The sequence below is a fragment of the Pempheris klunzingeri genome, unplaced genomic scaffold, assembly GCF_042242105.1.
Source record: "Pempheris klunzingeri isolate RE-2024b unplaced genomic scaffold, fPemKlu1.hap1 Scaffold_52, whole genome shotgun sequence".
In the NCBI taxonomy this organism is placed as follows: domain Eukaryota; kingdom Metazoa; phylum Chordata; class Actinopteri; order Acropomatiformes; family Pempheridae; genus Pempheris; species Pempheris klunzingeri.
The window spans coordinates 177,973-201,283 of record NW_027254956.1 but is presented as its reverse complement, the minus strand read 5'-3'; the positions used below and the strand labels follow the sequence as shown (position 1 = coordinate 201,283).

The 23,311-nt window shown below is 41.4% G+C and overlaps 2 protein-coding genes across 2 annotated transcripts in view; both read left to right on the top strand.

Annotated features, from left to right (window-relative positions):
- Positions 1 to 566: 566 nt before the first annotated feature.
- Positions 567 to 8,610, top strand: LOC139224778 (TRAF-type zinc finger domain-containing protein 1-like). The gene is made up of 12 exons (XM_070856094.1): positions 567 to 976; positions 1,271 to 1,319; positions 1,407 to 1,542; positions 2,023 to 2,076; positions 2,155 to 2,593; positions 3,075 to 3,356; positions 3,445 to 3,509; positions 4,756 to 5,016; positions 6,064 to 6,202; positions 6,515 to 6,719; positions 6,846 to 6,903; positions 7,472 to 8,610. The coding sequence occupies exons 2-12, from the start codon at positions 1,285 to 1,287 to the stop codon at positions 7,508 to 7,510; spliced, it is 1,713 nt and encodes a 570-aa protein (XP_070712195.1). The 5' UTR covers positions 567 to 976; positions 1,271 to 1,284; the 3' UTR covers positions 7,511 to 8,610.
- Positions 8,611 to 10,336: 1,726 nt separating this feature from the next.
- Positions 10,337 to 23,311, top strand: part of LOC139224767 (smoothelin-like) — a 46,265-nt gene continuing 33,290 nt past the window's right edge. Inside the window, exon 1 of the mRNA XM_070856080.1 lies at positions 10,337 to 10,460. Within this exon, the coding sequence (XP_070712181.1) occupies positions 10,410 to 10,460 (51 nt within the window). The 5' untranslated portion in view covers positions 10,337 to 10,409. The remainder of the gene's footprint in view (positions 10,461 to 23,311) is intronic.

The window sequence follows — 23,311 nt, the reverse complement described above, 5'->3', positions numbered from 1 at the left end:
GATCAGCTGATTTACTTTAAAATATAGTCTCTTGTTTTCTTCCAGTTCACGATGTTTAGGTACATTTGCAAAATTGCACACGCTTCCGGTGTAGACAGGAAGTTAAAGGACAAAGTTACGGAGACCACTGCTTGCTTGTTGAAACACATACGGTCGATAATGAATATATTTTGGCACATTCACCACAATATATGTGTTAAATATTACCAGTTTTGTTGTTAATACCAAATAACGGGTCGAAATTAAAAGCAATGTTATCACCCGGAACGTTTTTACAAGCGCACAATGTTGACTCAACCAATCAAATTCGAGCCTGGTGGGACTCCGTGGACATTTCCCCCTGAGTACAGTCTTGCAGTGCACCTTAACCCTTAACCTCAATGAAATATACAAATACATATCACCGTTTTATTTAGGTCTTTTAGACTATATGTAATATTATGAATTATTACAGCTGCATTTGGTTCGGTTATTCCAATTTTAAAGGAAGCTATAAGGATGCATACGTATCCAGCCTGAGAGACCTTACTCGGGGGTAAAATAAGAGAGCGTATGAATAAAGCAAAGAGGAAATAGCGAACTGTTTTTTTACGGGCTATCATCAAGTAGTTAGCAGTTGTCTACGGGGTTATTTCTGGTTAAATATTCTCTAACAGTGAGTTAATCGCAGATAACAGTAACCCCACAACGGAAGTCGTCGTGTTGTCAGGAGCCCAAAACGCGGCGCTACGTTAGCTGCCTGTCCTCTCCGTAAATAGCACCTAAAGTTAGTCTGCTAGCTAAAATTATCGCTACGTGGTTGTTGCTAGTTAACAGTGTATTCAATGCTAAGCTACGGAGGTAGCTAAAAGCAACACGGCTAACATTGTCCGACTTTTTCGAGGTGGTTCGAGATGCTTGTTGGTTGAGGTTTACAGGAAACCCTCCTTGTTAGTCGAGGCCGTCGTTGTCAGCTAACGTTAGCTGGAAACACTGGGTGAGCAAACGGACATAGCTGTCAACCAGTTTCATGTGCTAACGACAGTCGTGACTGCTTGTGCTGTTTACATTAGACCTGGTTATTGATGGGGCTGTTTTTAAATGACCTCAGTCAACAGATGTTAGTGCCACTTCAATTACCGAAAGTCAAATACATTTTTTTTTAAACTAACTGCTAACAAATTAATTTCTATGGCTACACCTCCTCATCCACCACTTTACCTTTCATAAACATTAGTGAAATATCACCACGACAGAGTTAAGTGTCACTTCCTCCTCACTTTGTCCACAGGCACAGGTAAAGCCATGGCAGATGAAAACACACAGTTCTGTGGCAATTGGTAAGTGTGAGTAAGGTTCATTAAGTGATCTGTCAATTTGAAAGGGTGGTGGAAACAGTTTTTTCTTAATTGTCTGTATCTTCTTAGCAAACATGACATTCCAGAGGCTAATTTTACCACCCATGAGATCCACTGCCGAAGAAACATCGCCCTGTGTGATGTTTGCCAGGAGCCAGTGCCACGGTCAGATCTGCAGGAGCACAAAGAGCAGGAGCATACACAGGTACAGTCTGAACAGCAGTACTGGAGACTTTAACATAATTCCTGCTTTTAAGGGCAAGCCCAATACCAGTAAAGTGGGACAGTGTGTGTTATCAGCATAGCCTGATTATTGAATTGATTCATCTGTCCCAAACCTAGAAACTAGTAAACTGTGACTTGAGAGATTTTATTTCTCAGGAGAAAATAAATGCCAACAATTTTTGTTGGCCTTAGTTATTTGTCTTGAGCAAGTGTCTGTGTTGTATCAGTGACTATGAAACAGCACAAAAAACACTGGACTGTGTCTCAATTACTGATGAGGTTTGTAACTTATGCCAACTATAAACTTGGGACTCAGTATTGATGGAAATTTATGTCAGAGGAACCACATATTGCAATTACCAGGGACCTTAAATCCTCACCTTAAAGGAAACCACTAACAAGAAAATAACATCAGACTGAAACTGAAACAATTTTAAATGCATTTTCACTTTCATTTCAGATTACATGCAAGTGTGGTTTGAAGATTGAGAAGAATCATATTGATGTTCATCAGGTATGTCTTTTCCTTTTCCTTCCCTCTGGATAAGTTTAATTATAATGTTGATTCATTCACGATCGTTGTCTCTTTCAGAACTCTGAATGTTCTCAGCGGCTCGTCCCGTGCCAATACTGTGACCTAGAGATTGTTGTCAGTCAGTCCAAAGAACATGAGGATTATTGCGGCACACGCACTGAGCCCTGCATACACTGCAAGTGCAATGTAATGTTGAGGGAACAAGCGGTGCATCCGGTCTTATGTGGTAGCCTTACACCACCCCAAGAGAGGAACAACAGCCGGACAAATCGCAGTCCAGTAGATCCACAGTCTCCAGGAGCATGGTTCGAAGCCCACTCCATCAGAAACCTCCTGAGAACCCAAGAAAGAGGCCCAAAGAATAATAATATCAGTGCAGCAGAACAACAGACCTTTCCGCGGCCGTTTGATCCCAGAGTTTATAACACTTCAAGGGGACCTGAAGGTACAGGAGGGGACTGGAAGAATACTGCCCCAAGAAATACATTTAGCCACTGTGAGTGTGTCACTGACCTATTGATTATTACATTTCCTATGGGGGGGAGGGGGTGTTCTCCAGACTAAATTATATATTGGTGAAAATCTCCCAATGTATCTTTAAAGAACTGTAAAAGCAATTTAAAGGTGCCCTGTGGAGTTTTCTTGTTTACATCCAGTGTTTCTTACCAACACTCACTGTGTGTATCCTTGAGGTGTAACAGAAATGTCGAGTACTTTTCCCCTCCCACAAAGTATTTGTTAATCTGATTGTAATGAGTATTTTAAAGCATGCATTTCTTATGGATCTTTTGCTGCTAGCTCTTGACTACTTCACTGCTTTTGAGTTCATGCTTCTTAAGCATGAACCCAGTAGCAAAAATGTGTGAAAATGCATCGCCAGTGTCAGTAACTTTGGCCCAGTCTACACGCTTAATGTGTGGCTTCATGCAGCTGTAGTTGTTTTCTGTAATAACTGTATAATTATTTCTTTCTTGTAGTGCTGGGGCAGAGTGACTTTCTGACTAGTAGCAGCAGTAGTGCGTGGCCACACAGTGAGCTCACACTGGATGAGGATTCATCAGGCCTGGACTACATGTTGGCCCTCAGCCTGCAGAGTGATGGAGAATCAGTGGCTGGAGGTGAGGGTAACCTGTGGAGTGGTATCTGGGACCACAAGATTGGGAAGACGTCTAACACAAGCTCCCCACTGTCTCCGCCCAACAACAACCACCCAAACTTCACTACAAGCACAAGTGCAGTCCAGGACCACGATCAAACAGGTACATTAGTGCAGATTTTAATACTGCAAGTTATTCTGTTGTCAGTTTGTGACTGCTTTTACATTATTATTCTGTCTTTTATTTATAGATATCATGCTGCCTTGTGAGTTTTGCGAAGAGCTGTTTCCTGAAGAGGACCTAATTTTGCACCAGGTTAGAGATGGGATTTTACACAGCTGCAAAGGATGTTTACTCATAATAAGAGTAATTTAAGTAATTTGATTGTCTACATACACAGTGAAGTACTCACTCCTTCTCTTTCTTCAGTGTATGTCTGACGAAGACCAATAACTGACAGCTTGTATGTAAAGAGATAGTGTGCATCTTATAGTTGTGGATTCATTAGCTTTTCTTTGTCATTTATGGTGAATTTTCTGTTCATTGTCTACTAAATATTTTTAACCAGGAGAAGACACCTTTTTGTTTTCTGGACTAAAGAGCCTGTGACCAGAGACACATGAACATCATGCTGTAATGCTAGTTCTCATTTTGAGAAGTCATGGTCATATTCGAGTAAAATATACATATAATGTTGGAGGAAAAAGCGTTCAGCAGACTCACTCAACAGGTAATCACAGGAGTAAAGCAGGGCAGACAGTTTGTAATTTCAGGTCAGTGCATCTAAGGGGCATGCATGACAACATCAGAGCAAAGAATACAACCACAATCTGACTGACAGATGTAATCATCCTAAAGAACCTGTTCTGTCAAGTGGACTCAGGACTTTATGGTATTTTGAGATATTTTTATCTGATTTCAGCCCCACGCTCAGTTTAACCCTTCATAGGGCACTCATTGAAATACTTAGAAATTCAAAATTTCAACCCTAGACCATAACTGGTGTTTTTTTTACTTTTGTGAGTTTTTCAAAAATATTTTAAATGCTATGGTGAAAATCAAGGTCAATGAAGTTACCATATATGGTTTCTTGCCGGTCTGTCTTGTAGCCTGATTGTCGCTGATTGGCTTGGAGAAATCTCGTAGTTCTACTGCCTCATGGTGAGGCAAGGGGTGGGCATTTTGAACTCCCACTTAAGTTACCAAATATGGTCCCTTGCCCATAAAGGGTTAAGGTACTGTTCTCTTGGAAAAACAATTGCTGTGACCTGCTTATTTCCTCATGGTGCATTATGGTTTTTCTCTGGAACCTGTCCACAGGCTGCTCTCTAGTTACGAAACAGATCTTTGTACGCACAAATCTAATCAGTGTAAAATACTAAGTCAGATATCGCATGGCATTCCAACATTTGTTTACTCGTCTTTATTTTTGTTTCAGATGGTTCACAGTCCAGTTACAGCCATTGCCTGTTTGAACATGTGGCCCTCATCTCCATCTACTAGGGACATGATGACCTAATTTAAGATATGATACAATTACCTACCTAATTTTCTTTTTCAGACTGGGTGCAGTCCTGCCTCGGCCTTTGCGTCTTTCAGCAAGCAGCCCGCGTCTCCCCCTAAGGAGGACAGGATGAGCAGGAATGCCTCAGGGATGATGCACAGCCTCCCTGACACACTCGCTTCAAACATCCCCACTTTCCCTCGCTCAGTCTCCCCGGCCTCCTACAGTCCTCCAGCCAGTCCACTAGAGGGCGATGTGGTCATTCCATGTGAATTCTGCGGTGTTGCTCTAGAAGAAGCTGTCGTCTTTCACCATCAGGTACATCACTTATCACGTTAGATAGCCAGTCTACAGTTATTGACAGATAGCAATGTTAACTACTTCTACTATTGCATTTCCTGTGAGGAAAGGAAAATTATTTTGACCCGTTTTAGTATTTCTTAAATTTGTAGCTGTATTCAACAGAATTCAAATATGTCTTCTATAGAGATTTCTACATTTTGACCTGTGTACATATCAGTCATGAATGACTGTTCATGAATGTCAGATGAAAAAGAAATAGACTGTTTAAAAATCTGCTTCTTAGCTGGAGGTTACACATTTTAAGTGATGTAGATCAACCAGGTAAAAGGGAAGGAACATCACACAAAACTCACATTTGTCATAAGTGGTGCTAAAACTGTTTAGTTTTTGTATATAAACTTGATATATTGTATTGTATGTAAAGTTGTATATGCAGTAGTTGAAATTAGCTCCACCTCCAGCAGCACTAAGTTGCAGCTTACACACTGATACTTCAGTGTTAATAATCTATTGATGTCATATATAATAATGTAACAATTACTGGGATCAAAGCTCTACTTTTACTGTCTAACTGACGACTTGCTGTCTGACCATGGCAGAAATCAAATGTGTTTATAGTTATTCCAGACGGCTTCACTCAAAGGCAGAGTGAAAAGCCGACTGTCACAGAGAGGGAGAGGGGGATATAGTTTCACCGCATATTTTAATCATAGCATTGCAACCAGTGCTACATGTTTCTCAAATGTGATTCAGACGGCAGTGATACTAACATTTAACCAGGCTAAGCTGACTGCTACTATATCTATCACCATGCTACAGCTGGGTGGTGCACTGCCAAAATGTTCCAGGTGAACTCGTGTTCCAAAATTATTGTTCCACTTGCAAAGTAATTACATCATGAATATTTTGACAGTAATTGTTTGTGCCAGGTAGCATACCAAAGGAAAGTTGCATACCTAATCGAACATTAACACCTCTGATGTGTACTGTCCCCTGTAAAAATACATAAAATGGAAACATTTGATCTGATGTTTTGTGTTGTTTTATTTTTGTGATATCTAGGACAAATGTGATATGCGCCCTCAGACTGCACATCCACTGAACAATCTAACAAAATCATCTGTCAAAAAACCACTGAGCCCTGCTAAAGATTCCTTTGGTCGGATGTCTCCAGATTTTCAAAGGAGAATAAAACACCAAGGTAATGTATAAAGTTTATTTGAAATATTGAAAGAGCAGATAAAATTTGATTAAATAATGCAGAAATTCTACAGAAAATCAGATCATACAGCAACACATACGCTTCAGTGTCTTTGTTAATTATAGATTTATGGTGGTGGACAAAATACTATTAGTACTATGAGTATTTATTTCACTACTACCACAGACTTTGGTCTTTCTGAGGTTGTGCATCTACTATTATTGATTGCATTACATAAAAAGGTTTGGTTATGTGCACAGAGTGTCTTTTGTCTGGTAACTATGTGTATTGTGTGTTTATGTACACATATAGGTGACTTCTTGGAGCAGGACTTTGGGTTTGAAAGAGACGTGCCACCAGGACACTGGCAGAGAGGCTACATTGGACTACCAGGCCAAAGGAAGACATCCAACTGTGATTTTTCTGCAAGAGACAGCGCTCAGCATGGCAGGGAAGCAGAGGGTGCTCAGTCATCTCTGTGTGACAACGAGAAGTCTGGATCTGCATCTGTAAAGGGGTAAAAGCACTGATCTTTAGCTCTACTCGATGGATTGAGAATCTCTTCATTAAATAATAATTTGTTCTTTCTTGTAAATAAAAATTTGAATTATTCATTTTCTGGTTTAACGTGTTTGTCCACCAGACTGCGTCTACCAGAAAAAAAAGAAGGGAAGGGGAACTTAAGGAATCCAATGATGAAGGTACATTTTATCAATGTTTTGGTGTTTCCGGTGTAGCCAGCGAACATCTAGGCTGTGCACCAGACATTTATAATCTTTATAAACAGATGTATGCATATGAATGCAGATAAATTAGAAAAAAGTTAATAAAATGCTAAATTATTGTCAATCAATAGCCAGTGAGTTCTGAGTTTGCATTTTGGCCAACGCGTTCCACCTCATTTGCTCTCCGCATGGACTGTGATCAGTCGATACCATTTGGACTACAAACAGGGACCAGAACACTTCAGATATCTGAATGACATCTTGTCCCGGGTCTGCAGAGTCAGCATTCATATGCAGAATCTGTTTATAGAGATCAGACCAACACAAACAAAAGCTAGATGCATCTGATTCTACGATGGTTATCAGGATAAGAGGCAGGAACCCTGGAGTAAACCTAAAGCTGTAGATATTTGCTTCACAGAATGATTAAAGTAGAAAAAAATTAAAGTGGAAATTCTGCTAATGGTTGGATTTTCCCTTTAAGGCCACTCACCATAGTTTTGGGTCTATAAAGGATTTTCAATTGTATTTTTTCCATTTGCAGTTGCCCAAGAAGCAGAATGAAGAGCAGCAGGAAGAGTGAGAGCGGGAACATCTGGAGAAATAAAAAAAAAAACAAAACAACCAAATCTCCTACTCTGCTTTTCATTTATCTTATTGCACACTTTTGAGAATCAAACATATACCTATCTGATAAGTGCCTGTGTGAGTATTAGTACCTTGCAGTTTATATTTTGATGAGTTTTACTAGTAAAGTCAAAGCAAGAACTTTGGTTCATTCATGCATATTCTGCTTTATTTGAAGACTTGTTTCAAATGTCTGTATGTCTAACATCTAGCCTTAACAGATAAATTATAAAGCTGATTTCATTTACGCTGAATCTGATTTGAAGTTTTCTTACTTTACAAGTCGTGTCTTGGTTCGTTGAGATCGTTGTGAGCATCACACTCAGACACGTGACTTGGTCAGTGTGCATTTGTCCAACTTAATCTTTACCTTGTTACTTCAGACAAGGACATTTTGTTTTCTCCCCTGTTTGGCAGTTTTTTCAGTGTTCAGTGTTCCTCTCGGTTTCTGCATCTTCATGTAACCTAAAGCACTTTGATAGATTATTTTGTTAAAAAGGGCTTGAGGAACAGATTTGATAACTTTATGCATCTTTGACCTAGAAAAAAAAAACTGTATTATGGAGCATTTGTCTTTTTGTACTGTTGAACATTTGTCTTTAATACTCTTCAGTAATATTTTGTTTTTTCTAATCATAACTATAGAACTATATATGTGGTGTCATGATCAGATGGCTTTTGAAGCAGTGTGTCCTGTCCAATCTTCTCCTGAGTAGTGTGAAAAATGTTGTGTGCTGCTCCTCTGAATAGAATTTAAGATTGGTAAGATGTATTTTGTGTGTAACATAGGGTCCAGTTTAGACATGCATATAAAACCTTGTGCTGGTTGAGAGTCTGCAAATTTCCCTTTTAACTAAAGACAACACCAGAGCGTTTTTCTTTATTAAGAACAACCTCGACAAACCTCATCCAGTGAGGATCAAATCAGTGAAATCACCTGGTGTTGTGTGTAGTTGGACTTGAGGCGCTCATGGCACGTGGCTGACTTCCTTTTTAAGAACAACTGTCTTGATGCTCTTTGTCTTGTGTGGCTATTAAATGTTTAATGACGACGTTCACGGTTTCATGGCTCCAGTTTGTATTCTCTGTGTTTTTACACCTCAGTTTGCCAGTCATGGTACCAAAACCCTTCTTAGGAGTAAAGCTAGAGCATCTATTGTTTTGGGTTTACTTCCAAAGTAAAGAGTCTACACGGAGTGATCCGCCCGGATGTAAAACCACAGGAACGGTTTGGGAAGAACCACAGCAGTTCTCCTTAGATCATTTACCACATGGCCATTATATTATAATGAGTGAATATGAGCCTCACACAAAATATATCACAGCCTAAGGCTGAAGAGGACTGCTGGAGAAAACTGTACTTATTGTAATTGTAATGAAAATGTTTCAGTAAATACACAAAACAACTCAGGTTTGATATTTTGAACTGTTTAGTACCTAGTAGTCTATGACAGATACCTGACATGCTTATTTTAAATGAGGGACGTTTTGCCTACAAATAAGATAAAAGGAGATGGAGGATAAAAAGTAGTCCACCAAGTGTAGACGGTGCAGCAGCCACCTTTCACTGCACTGAGGTCGTGTTCTTTTACTTTCTGCACTTACATGAGTGCACGTGTTGGGTATTTTTTGGCCGGTTCCTGTATTTATTCCTGGCCTCATGGATTTGAAACAACGCCTACATCTTCATATAAGGGGATAAAATCCTACTGTTTAGATTTCCAGGTTTGTAATTTCCATACACTTTACAAAGATGTCTCCTGGAAAGAATGTTTTTACTGAGGAAAACTACAGACAATGTTTTGACACACATTATTTTCTTAATTATTTGATTAATTGTTGGTTGGTAAACATTCAGAAAACAGTGAGAAATGCTCACAATTACCCAGAGTTCAATGTCACACCTTCACAATGCATTTTTTTGTTCAACAAATAGTACAAACTTCAAAAATGATTAAGAATAAATGAAAATGTATAAAACAATTAAAAGGCAGAGCAGCAAATTCTCACATTTGTGAAGTTGGAGCTCCAACATGTATTGCCATGAAAAATGATTAACAATTATCAAAATAGTTGCCAGTTGACAGAAGTGATTAACGACCTAATTGTTTCAGCTCTGTAGTTTGACTTGATAACAAAGCATATTTTCATATTTTAGAAGCTCTCCATATGTTCTGTGCTCAAAACAGTGAAATAACTTGTAGTGAAGTAAAAAGTATAACATCTCCCTCTAAAAGTTAGTGGATCACTGACAGAAAATAGCATAAAAAGAAAAATGAAAGCCTCAAATTTGTACTTAAGTAAATAGAATATAAAGACATTGAATGTCGACAATTATATTGAAAACAATTATGTTAATGAAAATGCGAGGATAACACACACACACACACACACACACACACACTCTGGCACTGATCACCTTCCATACTCGGAGGCTGGTTTGCGGGTCCCCGCAGAGAGGCGCGCTTTGAATGAGCGCCGGGAGAGTCCGGGGACGGAGAGGGGGGCGGGCCTACACCTTTCAGTGGGAATCCTCTGTTCAAAAAGCTGCCAACGTCCCCTTGAAAGAGAGCGTGGGCCTGTTCCTGCTTCCACTGCCACTCAGGAGGCGACAAAAGAGGACCGAGACGTGCTCTCTGTGAGCGGGACACGGGCTCATTTCCTGTGACTCACAAGTTTGTGACTTTGAACTGCGCTGAAGATTGAGGACTGACAGAAAGAAAAGAAGAGAAAAAAAGACACAGAAAACAGCTACAAGTCCGTGCAGGTGGAAGACTACACGTTGGCCGGGGAAGCAGATCACACACCGTCCTGCTCTTCTCGTCTCTTCTCGTCGCCTGACAACAAGGAGCGGGATGTCTGTGGAGAGCTACTCGGCGCTGGATGAGTCCTCTCTCCGCGCCCTGGTGAGTGGATGACTGGAGATGAGCTGAAGCTTCATGCTGGTGGACCAGTGTGGTGTCACTGCTGCCTGCCTGGCTTTACATTCATGTAGCAGCCTGCAGTCTGGGCTCTAACTCAGTTCACTATGTTTCTATGTTAATATTGCACCTGATCATCATGCATGAAGCTTCTCTCTCTCTTCATAATTCATACTTGACCCCTTGCTGCTCTGAGTGCCTTCAGAGACCACAGGACTGCCTCAGTTCACACACAGTCAGCAGCTATCTTTATATTATTGTTTGATATATCTGGGTTTAAGACTGTTGATGGACAAAGCAGGTCACCTTGGGTCTGTGGCGTTCTTTCACTATTTGTTGTGACATTTTGAAGAAATAAACAATCGATTGATTGAGAAAATAATTGGCAGATTCGAGGAGAATGAAAATAATTGTTGCAGATTTGACGTGATGATTAGGTGTGTCTGGTGGGTAGTGAATCTTAAGTGTGTTATCATTGCAACAGAGACGTGTTTGGTGTTTTTGCGAGTGCAAACTACTTTTAAAACCATTAGATGATCAATAGATTAGTCAAATTGCCTACAATTTAGATAACTGATCAACGGTTTAAGGCATTTATCAAGCATAAATGCACACACTCGCCCAAATGTGAGGATTTGTTGTTTGTAGTATCTGTTTTATATCAATATATGTTCAAAATCCCTCCTTTTACCATTTCAGGCACTTTATACACTATATGATTGAACGATTAATCAAACAACTGACAGATCAATATGTGAAGTAGATAGTAGTTGTAGTCCAGTCTTAATCCATGACGACATAAAGCAGACATGTCTCTAATCAGTACGAAACAGTGGAGAAAAATAACGTTACATTTGCTTGTCAGTGATTCACATTAAAATATGATGTCTTGGCCTTTACTGAAGAAGACATCACGTCACAAGTCTGAACAAATCTATAAATCTGTCCTGATAAAGAGGACATGTGGAAAAAGGTTAACTTCCTGGTTCACATTCGTCATGTCAGAATTATTTCCTTAGGCAGAGGAATGCGACACATTAGTCTGTCTGACATGTATCGTAATACCTGTAACACAGACACGTTTACGAGGATGTGTGAGTCAGCCTGAGCTTGTTGTTTAGACGGAGCTGCACTGGGTTTGTCTGAATCACAGCCACACAGATGCAATAGTTGGACATGGAACATCTGGACGATACTGTCCTTACTCTGGGTTTGTGACTGGGCTGAATACTGAACAAGAGGTTTCGTCATCAAACATTAGGGGAGGTTTAGAACAGTTGTAGGGGTGAATACAGACGTGTGAGCACAGTATCTGATCTTATCTTGATTATCACGTGCTTTCCCAAGACTTTGCTCTTTAAAAAAAGATCAGCTAATCTGACAAGAAAAGGCTTGTTTACTTTGGAGCAACACAGGGTATAAATGTGATGTTTTGTTGACCCGCCTGAGACTATTTAAACTGTAGAAAGGCAGCCAGTCCATTATTTCCCCAAAGTCTGGTGTCGTCTGGCTATGAGTTTTCTTCTCATAAATCACTTACAGGCCAAATTTTTTATCAAAGTTCGAGAACAGGAGGCTGTGGAGGAAATAATGTTTTTCCTTCTGCATAATGATTAACTTCTAACTTGAGTGTTGGTCGCTTTGATCAGAGATTTTATGAGTTTATTCATAGAGGAACAAAGCAGGAGGGAGGGAGTTAAAATGAATATGAAGAAAGTATTCAGAATGGTCACTATGAATTTTGACAGTGGAAAGAATGAAGACATCTCCACCTTTTCTCCTTTAGTTTTCAAATTCTGTGTTTGTTTTCAGGCATATGTGAGATTTTTCATCTCAATAATATTCAATTTAAGAGCACATCACATTAGACCTCATCTGATTGCTGTTAGAGAAACCCAGCTTTGTCTGAACCTTCCTGTGCTGCCTGTGAGAGCTTGCTTTAAAAAAACGCTGGCATTGTCCAGAGAGCTGCTGCGGCAGAATAAAACGCGTATCATGCAGACATTGGAATTCATGAGGTTTATCACCACGCGACACAGACGCTCAGCCCGTTACTGAGGCAGTGGATTTGACGTGCCTCCTCTTCTTGTAGCGCGGCGTCTTCCCCACAGCTTCCCTCTCTCAGATGTGACCACCGGCCATAAGGTCACCAAGATCCCACATTTTCACTGATGGTGTTTGTGGTGACTCGAGTGTCAGGGTTTTCCACAGTGAACTTGGTTTCAAAGGAAACAAACTCTGATTAAACTTCATATGGGGTTGTGATGGAATTTAAATTCTGCTCCACAGAGACATGAATGGAGCCTTTTGTGTTTAGTTTTTAGGAAATCTAACACCCCGCTCTGTGGTGTATATATTCAGAGTTTGTGATTTAAGAATTGTTTTTCAGGACGCCAGTACAACATGATGGACGTCCAGCGATGCCCAGGCTTAATTAAACTGGTAGTAAATCCGAGTGGAGGAGCTCCTATTAAACAACAGTTGGATAACGAACATGAACTCCAGGCCTGTGTTCTTCTTAATGAACTAAACAGTCAGAAGGTCATATGGCGGCCTCTCTAACGCCACTAATCCCATCTCTACACTTCTATTCAAAGCCCAGGCTGCCTTTTATATTGCTCATTTAATCCCCTCCATGGCAACCAGGAGAAGCATTTTCCTTTTCTCTCAGCCACTGCAATTATTTAAATGTCCACAAAAATAATCAGTCGGTGTCCCAGTTTCTTTGCGAGTGCATGTATGTTGCGGGTCGTCTGTCTGAATGGTGCTTAAGATCTGTGGACACGCAAACACAAAAGCTGCTGAGGGCAGTTGGGGAATAGGTCCAACCAAACCACTCCAAGCACTAAGTTAAAATAGATTTTATCAGCTGATTGCTGGCCCGGAGGCTGATGATTATCACTTGTTCTACCTCTGAATTTGCTGTGTGGCAGAAGTTTCCTGTGTGTCGAACCTGCAGGACGAGCCTGGTCTGCAGGTGTCTGTTGTTCTGGCACTTGTGCACCTGCCTACTTAGCTAAGAATAAGGTTTGACTTAAGCGTCTGTCAGCCACACCATGATCTCCCTTCTAATTATCTCTGAAACCTCTCCCTGCTGCAGGAGAAGTCAAAATGAGACATCTTACAAGCCAGTATGAGTACGATGCCAATATATGGAAATCTTATTGTCTTACTGTCTTTTCCAGTTTGTGGTCTGCTAATCTACAAGGCTTTTAATTTCTGAATTGACTTTACCGCTTGGAGACTTTTCCACTTGTGGCGCCTGCTAGGCTGATTTCACATGCTGGATGCTTCACATAATGATTTGTAACTAGTCTTGCCAGCTCTGTGACCATCCTCTCTCCCTGGTGAGCAAAAAGCATTTGCACATGTTTAAAATAGGGCAATTTCACTCTGTGGTCCAGCCTCTGTGATATATGGGACCCTTGGGATTTCATTTTATGGCTCCCTGGACCCTTTGTGCGTTGACAAGGGCTCAACGGTTACAGTCTGAGAGGAAGAATGGGTTTGTTTTGAGGGGTCCCAGTTCAGTCCCTGATTCTCTTCACCCCTGGAGACATATTCCAAAATGTCAGCCTCATCATCAGGAACGAATAAATCGGAAAAATGATGCCACGTTATGTAACATTTGTCTGGGACGTTTTTAGATAATATTAGCAGTGTTTTTTTAACGTCCAACACTTGTTGATGTTATTGGCGCCGCTTTTTTTTAAACGTGTTCTTTCTTTATTTTGATCACTTCAACAAAACTTTAATTACTTGAGGAAATAATCACTATACAATTTAAATTGTCATTAGTTGCAGGCCTAAACTGCAATTTCCAGAGAAAGTCTTCAAATTCAAACACGCAAACACTGACAAACACAAAAAAAAGAGTCCTAAGTGTTTTACGCTCCAGACCACTGATAACACCTGCTGCCTCTGTTTTTATGCTGGTACTTGGCGAACATAACTCCCTTTGACCTCACTACATGTTTACAGGGTGTTTTTTGTAAGTGTTTCTCTCTGCTGGAGTGAGAAAAAGGGGAAAAAAGTCACTCAGGCCCTAAACTACAAGCACAGCGTTCACAGTGCACACCCGATTTTTTTCTGCTGACCCTGTCATCATTCTCACAGGTATTTACCCCCTTCACATTTCCACAAAGCATTTCCTGTATGATTAAGTTTCAAAGGTAAAAGAGAGATAAAGGAAAAAAATGGGCTGTGAACAGTTCATCATTCAGAAAGGTTTTTCCCTCTAAACTGAAGCTTCAGAAACTGAGATAGAAACAGTTGAGCTAAAGCCTGCTGACCTCAGGCCTCTGACAGTGAATATCCAAATAAGCGGCCCGGGAGCAGAGAGATAAGAAGTCAGTTGTTTGTTTAATAAAACAGGAAACTTTTGTTACTGGATAGTGCTATAAATAACCTGCCATGTTTGGCTCTGAAAGGATGAGAAAAGAAAAGCAGTGAACTTTGAGATGATGAGCATATAGACTCCACCAAAGTCTATTTTTGGTCTGTAGCCTTTAAGTAGTTTGTTGCTCTGGAACAATAACTCATAGTGAATGGAGTCCAGCAAACATTTACTCGACGGTTAAAGTTGAAGTTGAGTTCAGCGTGTCGTATTTCCTTATTAAAGAGGATACCTGGTATTGTTTTGTCACTTTGAAAAATCACATCCTTTAGAAACATAAACTGGCATTTGAATAAGAGGAGCAGTATTTCATTAATAAACAACACACTGGGGGCTGTTTTGTCATTTTAAAATGTCATAATATATGTGGCAGTTTAAGTCTTAGTATAACAAACAAACGTCAGAGAGGTTGATAGAGCTTGTATCATTGGGGTAATGTGACATTCTTACGGCGAGTGAATTAACAATGGGGACTGCAGGAGTTCGTGTTTCAGGTTGTGAACAGCATGTTTTACTTGTTAGACAATTATTGAATATAAATCTATTTATTATTTTACTCCTTTCTTTGAAATATGCAACTCTGTAGTGAGGGAACGTATTGAATACATCGTCCCTCAATTTTTCATTTGAGTTTAGTCAAAGTACAGTCAGTAGTGAGATACTTTCAAGATTCAAGATGTTTATCTCCGGTTGTACCGATGCACTCGTGTGAAAATCTTTTGCTGGGAGCTCCGTTTAACAAAGATGTTTATTAAGAAAAAGATAACGTCAGACATAGAACAGAATGAGAATGATAAAAGGTCATTATATAGTCAATAGAAATGTACACTATATAAGTGCTGAGGTCCTGGCAAGCCGAGCTGCTATGGCACCATCCTGGCATACTGAGCGTGATGGAGAGAATAAACAACAGGACTGACCAGAGGAGGCCAAAGAGTTACAGTTTAACAAACAGAGGCGACACCAGCTGCTACTGCTATAGAAAACTGTCCTCGACCATATGATCTGTCGAGTATAGACTCAGTAGATTAATACAGTTTATTCTGCCTTGATAGATGGGAGTGTCAACTGAGGGGTGAACCAATTTTTGTAAGCGTCAGATATGAGAGACTCTGCTGTCAGAGCTGCTTTGGTAAGTGATCCAGCAGAGAGGGTTTCTGTGACTGATCTTCGTCTGTCTGGATCATCACTCTGCCAAATGGAAAAGGTCTGGAAAAGGAATTGAAGGTGTGCCTTTTATTCTCCATCTCCTTCACTACGACCAGGCGTCTCCGGCTAGCAAAGTCTCAGTTTGCGTTTTATGCTTTAGGCGCTTGGAGGTTGTTTTTTTTTTCTAACGAACACTGCAAGCTTCTGTTTAGAAGTTCTGTTTGGTTTTCCAGGTGTTTTGGAATCAGAGGAAACGTTTACCAGACGTGTACAATCTGGTTTGTGGCTTCTGATATAGTGGTCTGCATGCCTTATGTCCCAATATGAGCAGACTTTTTTCATAAAATTGAGGAGGATTTTAAGATCAAAGTGAAGATTCTGTGTTGAAATTGTGCAAAAATATTGACACCTTAACCTGAAACTTGGTTAATGTTCACAAGAAATGACTGAGTTGTTTCTCTCAAGTGAAGAGACTCTCGCCATTGCAGAGATGCTATTAAGACACCTTTGATGTTCGGCACCCGTTTGCTTTATCCAAACACAGTTGTAAGGTGCCATAGCAGGTCTTTGGTGCAGTTTCAGCAGTCTTTTGGCTTTACATTGGAATAGCAAGGCGTGGTTCTGTTTATAGAGAAAAATAGCACACAGGAAACAACATGCAGCACTCTGCAGGACCAGAAATGTTTTGGGTTTTCTGCCAAGTGGCATACTGAATTAAATCAGCAGGAAAAAAGCTACATATTTCACAATTCACCAGCTTGGGAAAAGATGGCACTTTTTAAATGGGAAATAAAACAGATAAGAGAGAGAGAGAGAGAGAAAGAAACAGATGTAATCAGAGTGGAGAGAAATGTAGAAAGATTGTGGTTTGGGCCTTTTGATTGACTCCCCTAGGAAAGCCATTTCCTGAGATCCACTAGAAATTGTTCAGCGGATGTTGATGCTTTGCTTTCCAGCCCACTGTTGTTAATGTCGTGTCATTCTTAAGATATAACCGCTGATCTCTTACATTTTGTTTGGCTTTGTGCGACTCTCACCAGCACTGTGGATTTTCAGTTTGTTCTATTAGAACAAACTGTTTGTGCTCTGCAGCCTCCCACAGCGTTTTAACTCCCCTCTCTGTTTCCTCCTGTGGGACACATCCCTCTCACCTCCCAGCACTTCCCTCATTAAACCATCGGAGACAGTCACGCAGGGCTTCTGACCAGTGATGTCCCATATTTGGAGAAGATTCATCATACTCTAGCTCTTGCCGTGACATGGGTCTGCTCACAGGACAAAGCCGGCTGAAGTGGAGGATCCAATGCAGTTTTTCTTATCTCTTTGTTTATGAAGACTCCTTTTCATGTTGGGATCTGTCACACTGCCTCATATCCTCTGTGTCAGATCCTCTGCTTATGGCCACAGAGGAAGCATACTGTTTTAATAAACTGTGGACAACTCCCTTACTACATTTTGGTGTGAAACTCAAGTAATGTTGACAGTTGCTCTGCATGTTCTGTGCACGCTTTAATACATTGTTCAGCTCTTGCAGTTTAAAGCAGAGCAATGAGATGCCCTTTTGTCTATGTTGCTGATATGTAAGCATTCTATGAGGCCAACTCCAAAATGTGTAGCACAATTGTCCCGACTACACTGTAACGGACCTGGATCCCTTTCTTTGACCTGACCTGCAGCTCTGAAGAGAGACGCATGCAGAGTGAATGAAGTGTACGTAGCCAGAGAGCCGAAAAGGGTCGAAACGTCCGACGGAGGCAGTTGACCAAGAGAAATCTGTTCCTACTGTGGATGAATAGAAGTCAGAGTAGTTATGGAGCAATGCTGCAAGATTAGTGATTGCTTTGAGGTCCTGCATGTAGCTGAAAGGTCGATGTTTTGCCCTTTAGATCAGAGCGCTGACCACGTGTACACAATCAAGTGTGCACTGATTAATCCATTAGCATGTGGAGTCCACTGCACTAATGTAAGAGTCTGTACTGTGAGCATGACTCGGTAGCAACACTTGTGAGTTCAGATCTGTCTTCAGTGCATCATTACAGTCCTATAGAACACTGTTCGTGCCCGTACCCCCCTCTGACCCACATGCATTCCTCCATGCATTTGTTCTTTATGCCTGCTACCTCAAGTGTAAAGGGGACACTGTATTCCCAGGTCTGCTCTGGGCCTCTGTCCTTCCATCCAGTTATTAATAAAGGTTAAGCCTTCCCACACGTGTAGACGCACTCACAAAGCACACGCTGCCACATGTGCTGTAATCTTTCTGTCGCCCTGGCTTGTATATTTCACAGGTACTCCTTCTTTTTTGACCTAGGCAATGAAGACTCAGTGTCTCACTATCGCACACTTTTAACCTTGAATCTGCTTCGGTTCTTTGTTGATTTTTCAGCCGAAAGGTGACTGAAACTCTCTCTCCTGAGAAACCAGTAGTCTCATGCTCTCATGTGTCCTGATTATATTCCCATTTTTCAGAGGGTGTGGTGTGTGCGTCAGCCTGCTGTATGTTTGCATTGTTTTCCTGAGGCGCTGAGAAATGATTTATAGGCTTTCACCTGATTCAGATTGGAGTTTTTCCCCAAAGCGAGCCAATAAGGAGATTGAAGGTTGAAAAATATAGTTTTGAACTTTCTCACCCTCTCTGTCTTTTTCAGTTGTTTATTTGTGTCTGTCTCAATGTCCGTCCGTGGCAGCTGGTAATCCACTTCAGCTCCGTTACCAGGAGTGTCCTGTGTGTCCTTATAAGGGCAAACTCACTTGTGGGCTTGACAAGTGAGTTTAAAGCACTGATCCAATCTGCTGCCTGGTTGCACTCTAACCTCAGCCTGCTCTGGAAATTATTACTGTAGCCCTCATTTCATGCACAAACACACAGTACCCTCTAGATCTCACTCATACCCATGCATATGCACTCAAACGCGTGCATACACACATTTCTTACAGAGAGTATACATACTCCTTTGTGTCAGGGACTTTGCTTCACACGTCATAGTTCACAAAGTAGAAAGTGTTAAGTACAAAAACAGCCGAGCGCATGCTCACCCAATGTGAGCGAAAAGGTCAGGTCTCAGCCTCAGGGGTCTTTCACCCAGACAGGGCTGGGTGGGCGTGTGTGTGGGGGGGTGAAGGTAGATGTTGTCCACACACCGGCCTGTGATGTTTGACCTGACCTTTGTAAACTACAGGGCAACTGGAGAGACCCGCATGTGGGTTGAAGGGGTTGGTGTCTGAAATTTTATGATACTCGTGTTGTAAGTGATGAGATTTAGTAATAATACCAAGATGATACTTTTTCTATATCCCTTTTTTTAAGGAGTATCCATATGTTTATCTAAGAAAACCCGTCCAATTACAAGCAACCAAACAAAAATACAGTTTGAAAGTGTGGCAACACAGACAAAATTATGATTTAAATCTAACAATATCTGTAGGAAGTAGACAGCACTGTAAATAAAGCCCTAATAGTATTCAGCCCAGTGTAACTCTTTAACATGAATCCCTGTTTCACTTATGAATAAATGTTTTAATGAAGGAGGAAGAACAAACAAATCTGAACTTGTGCAATAGTTGCTTTCTATTTGCACAGTGATTTAGCCGAGTGGTCTGACCCTTCACTTCCACAGGTTTAAGTTAATCCTGTTTCAGTACTGCACCCACAGGTAGTTGTTACGGCGTGTGCACTAAGCTCAGCGGCAGACCCTCTAAATAGTAGCTCAGTATATTTCAGCTACCTGAATAACCTTGAGTTCATGCCATGTTTGACCACTTCTGAGGCTGATTCCATATGTGCTGCAATAAATGAAGCCAACCTCACAAACTTAAATATCATATTTAAGTCTGCTTCTCTCATGCGTAGCAGCTGAGTTCAGAGGGTGTTTCTGTCCTCAGGAGTGTGTCACCAGCTGGTCGGGATTACTGCTAAACCATGAACGCTTTCTAATTGGCAATGATTGATTGAGCTCCTTCACTCAGATATCTTGGGATAGCTTTGAGGTTTTGACTCCATAGAAAGCTCCTGCTCGGCAGGAAGTGACTCAAAGAGACCAGCAGTACAGTGCAAGCCTTAGCAGGCCTGCTTGTGAAACATTAATACTTTTGTACATGATACTTTTGTATCATGCTCCTCACCACAGATGATATCATTCCTGCCGAATAGGTTAATCATGTTCATGTTCATTTGAATAAAAAGAGTAGAGAACATCCATCTGTGAGCATTGTCTTGAATCATTTGTCCCAGTTTCTAGAGGATTATGTTTTCTGTCCTCACCCCGCTAGTCAGAATCACCTCTTCCATCCGTTTCCTAGCATTACATCTTCCCGGCTGAGTCAGGTGACTCTGCTGAAGTTTGACAGCAGCTTCCTCCGAGCCGGTGATGAGTCTTCAATTATAACAGCAGACCAGACTGTACCGTCATTAAAGGTGCTGACAGCTCAGTGACGTCTCGATGACCGCATCATTCTCAGTCAGACGTATTTGCGTGTGCGACCTGTTTGTTATGTGTTATTTCTGACTCATACGTCTGTTACCAGTAGGAGCAATACTGCGTGAAAAGCTTTCTGTCTGGGTCACAGTGCTGGTGTTGTTGTGAGCCACAGAGACGGTTGGTTACCCAGAGGTCTGTGGCTTGGTTTGAAAAATGCCTTTAGGGATGGTCAATAGTGTGAGCTGCTGTCACTGTGTAACTGGGGTTCTGTCAAATAGACTCTGTCTCCACACGAGCATGTGTTTCCGTCTCTGGTACTTAAGCGTTTGTTCTCTTTTCTTTGGTAGGCACCCAAGTTTAAGGTGTGTTTTTTTTTGGCTTGGGTTACGCCCACTCATTACCTTCCTGCGCACGGAAGTTATTGGCTCATTTTTTTTTATTTTCTTCTTTTCAAATGAGTGAAGGAAAAGTCAGTTACAGCTGCTGGCTTTGTGCCAGCTGGGTTGGCCTGTTGAATTTAGAGTATGAATGTTGTAACCAATCCAAACTGAGTCGACATGCAGCCAGCTGTGCACTGATTGGTCCATTTAAAATGTGTCATGCTAGAACAGGTAAAAGTCAAAGTGCTGACGTGCACATGTGGGGATTGTTTGTCATCTCTTATCATCACATCATGACTTTGATTCTGTTCTCTGTGCTTGTATTTAGAAAGATTAGTGTAACTGATTTGGACAGGTCTGCAGTCTATCACATGCTCTGAGTTTGGGTTGTCCTCCCTTTTTGTCTGTGCAACGTTTTCTTAAGAGATTTTTGCTTCAAGTTTGAACTGATATGCACATTGTGTAGGTCTGTTTTGAAATGCCAAGCAGACGTTACTGTTTGTTAAGTAGAGGTGCAGGCTTGAGGCTGTTCTATCTCAGTATTGAATAAGTCAATCAATCAATCAGTCCTGAAACTTGGCAGCATACTGGCTGTATAAGCACATCATGACATTCATTCAGCCGCAAGCTTGATAGTGTGGTAACAGGCAGCTTCCTTGGCTTGTGTGTGTGTGTGTGTGTGTGCTTATCCAGGCACAATGATAGAAATGAGCAAGGGTGTTCTCATTTCCTCTTTTCTCCCATGATTTCCTCCTGGTCGTCATATCGTCACGCTGCTGTGTTGGACCTGAACCCAGTTCCTGATCTACAGATTTCACTACCATCTCTTTTCTTGTGAGTCAGCAGGAATGTGAGGAATGACCTGTGTGAGGCCTGGCCCTTTCCCACCCAGCTCTCATCTGCCCATTTTTAGGCATATCCAAGTCCAGCCTCTCTTTATTTTTTCTCTTTTTCACTTTGTCATCCTTTCTCCCTGTAAACTGCTTTCTTTTCCCCTCTTGTCCTTCTCCTCTTTTCTCATATCCTTTCTTCTTTCCTGAGTGCTTTCTCCTCTTACCCATTATTTTCAGTCAGCTCAGCACTTTGAATTTCCACAAATTACAGTATATAGGAGAGCCCCTTTTGAGCTAGTGCAGCTCAGGCTACATATTTTGTCAAACCACAGAGAGACCTCAAAACCACTGGCCCTCTTCATGTCTTATGAGACCCCCCTCCCCCGCCCTCCATCGTCCTCCGGTCCCAGCAGGGGGAGCACATTAACCCCTTTTCAACCCACCAGGGTGTAAGGCTTAGCTTAACAACCACATCCAGCTCCCTCTGATAGATAGCAGTCAGCATGCAAGGGTTTGTGCCTCAACTCTGCAGGTTTTAACTGGTGCAGCAGGAAACCTTAAAGTGTGTGTTTGTGCGTGAAGTGTATCAGAAAAGCCTGCCAGAGGAGCAGGAGCAGCTCATCTCTGCATGTGTTGACAGGTTCAACCAAAAGAGAGATCTGTCTCTCATATGAGGGCTCCCTCTTCCCTCCCATGCTCACAGCTGTTGACAACATTAAAAAAGCATCCAGCTTGCTGACACACGCGCACACCTTAATTACTCTTTTGCTTGAAAAAATAAACCCCTTAACTAATAGACACTCGGTGTGATGAAATGGCTCAGTGAGTGTTTTAAGTGAGCCACTCCAACATGTGAGTCCCTGGGGCCTCCTGAAGCCTGGCTGCTGTCCAACCAGGATGAATTACAGCCAGAGAAGAAGAAGATACCTGAGTGATGCAGGTCAACCGGGGGAGCTGAACACACTTCTTTCTTAAAGCCGAGCACCAGCTGTTGCCGTGCTCGTTTCTCATCCGCTGGTCCTTGCTCAGGTGGTCTTGTCTTTTCACATTAGTGAAGTCAGATCACTTGTCATCACCAATCTATAAAGCTGTTCATCGGCCCTGCTGACCTGTAAGTCCCTTCTGCACGTTGAAAACTAAGCCAGGGTGGTTTGGTCTCATACTGTCTGGATTTCACACTCTTCATTATCTGATTGATTGATTCAGACCAAGAATTCAGTCATGGTAGTGGTTCTATGAGGCAGAGCTCAGTATTACTTGGAGCTAAGTGTTCAGGCTGGCATGATAAGCTTTGCACAATGACAATGCTAACTTTCTCACAAACAGAAATGACAATTTGCTGGTGGCGCTAAAGTAAAAGTCAGAGGATCACCAAAGCATGGCTAAAATCACAAATTTCCTTGAAGATAAACTAAAAACTTTTTAGGGTCCTCTGTCTCTGTGGCTGGACAGCTGTGTGTTGGGGCTCAGCGTCCGCCTCTTCTTACGAAAGAGTGCGTTATTGTTCTTGTTTGACAGGGTTAATTACAGAGAGCAAGAGACGGCAACTGAAATAAGTTACGACTGTATGATATGAGCCCTACAGTTCTGCTTATTCGCCACCCTGTACTTACACTGAGAAGTCTGTGGCCCTTTAGTGTAGCAGAGGATTGTTATATAA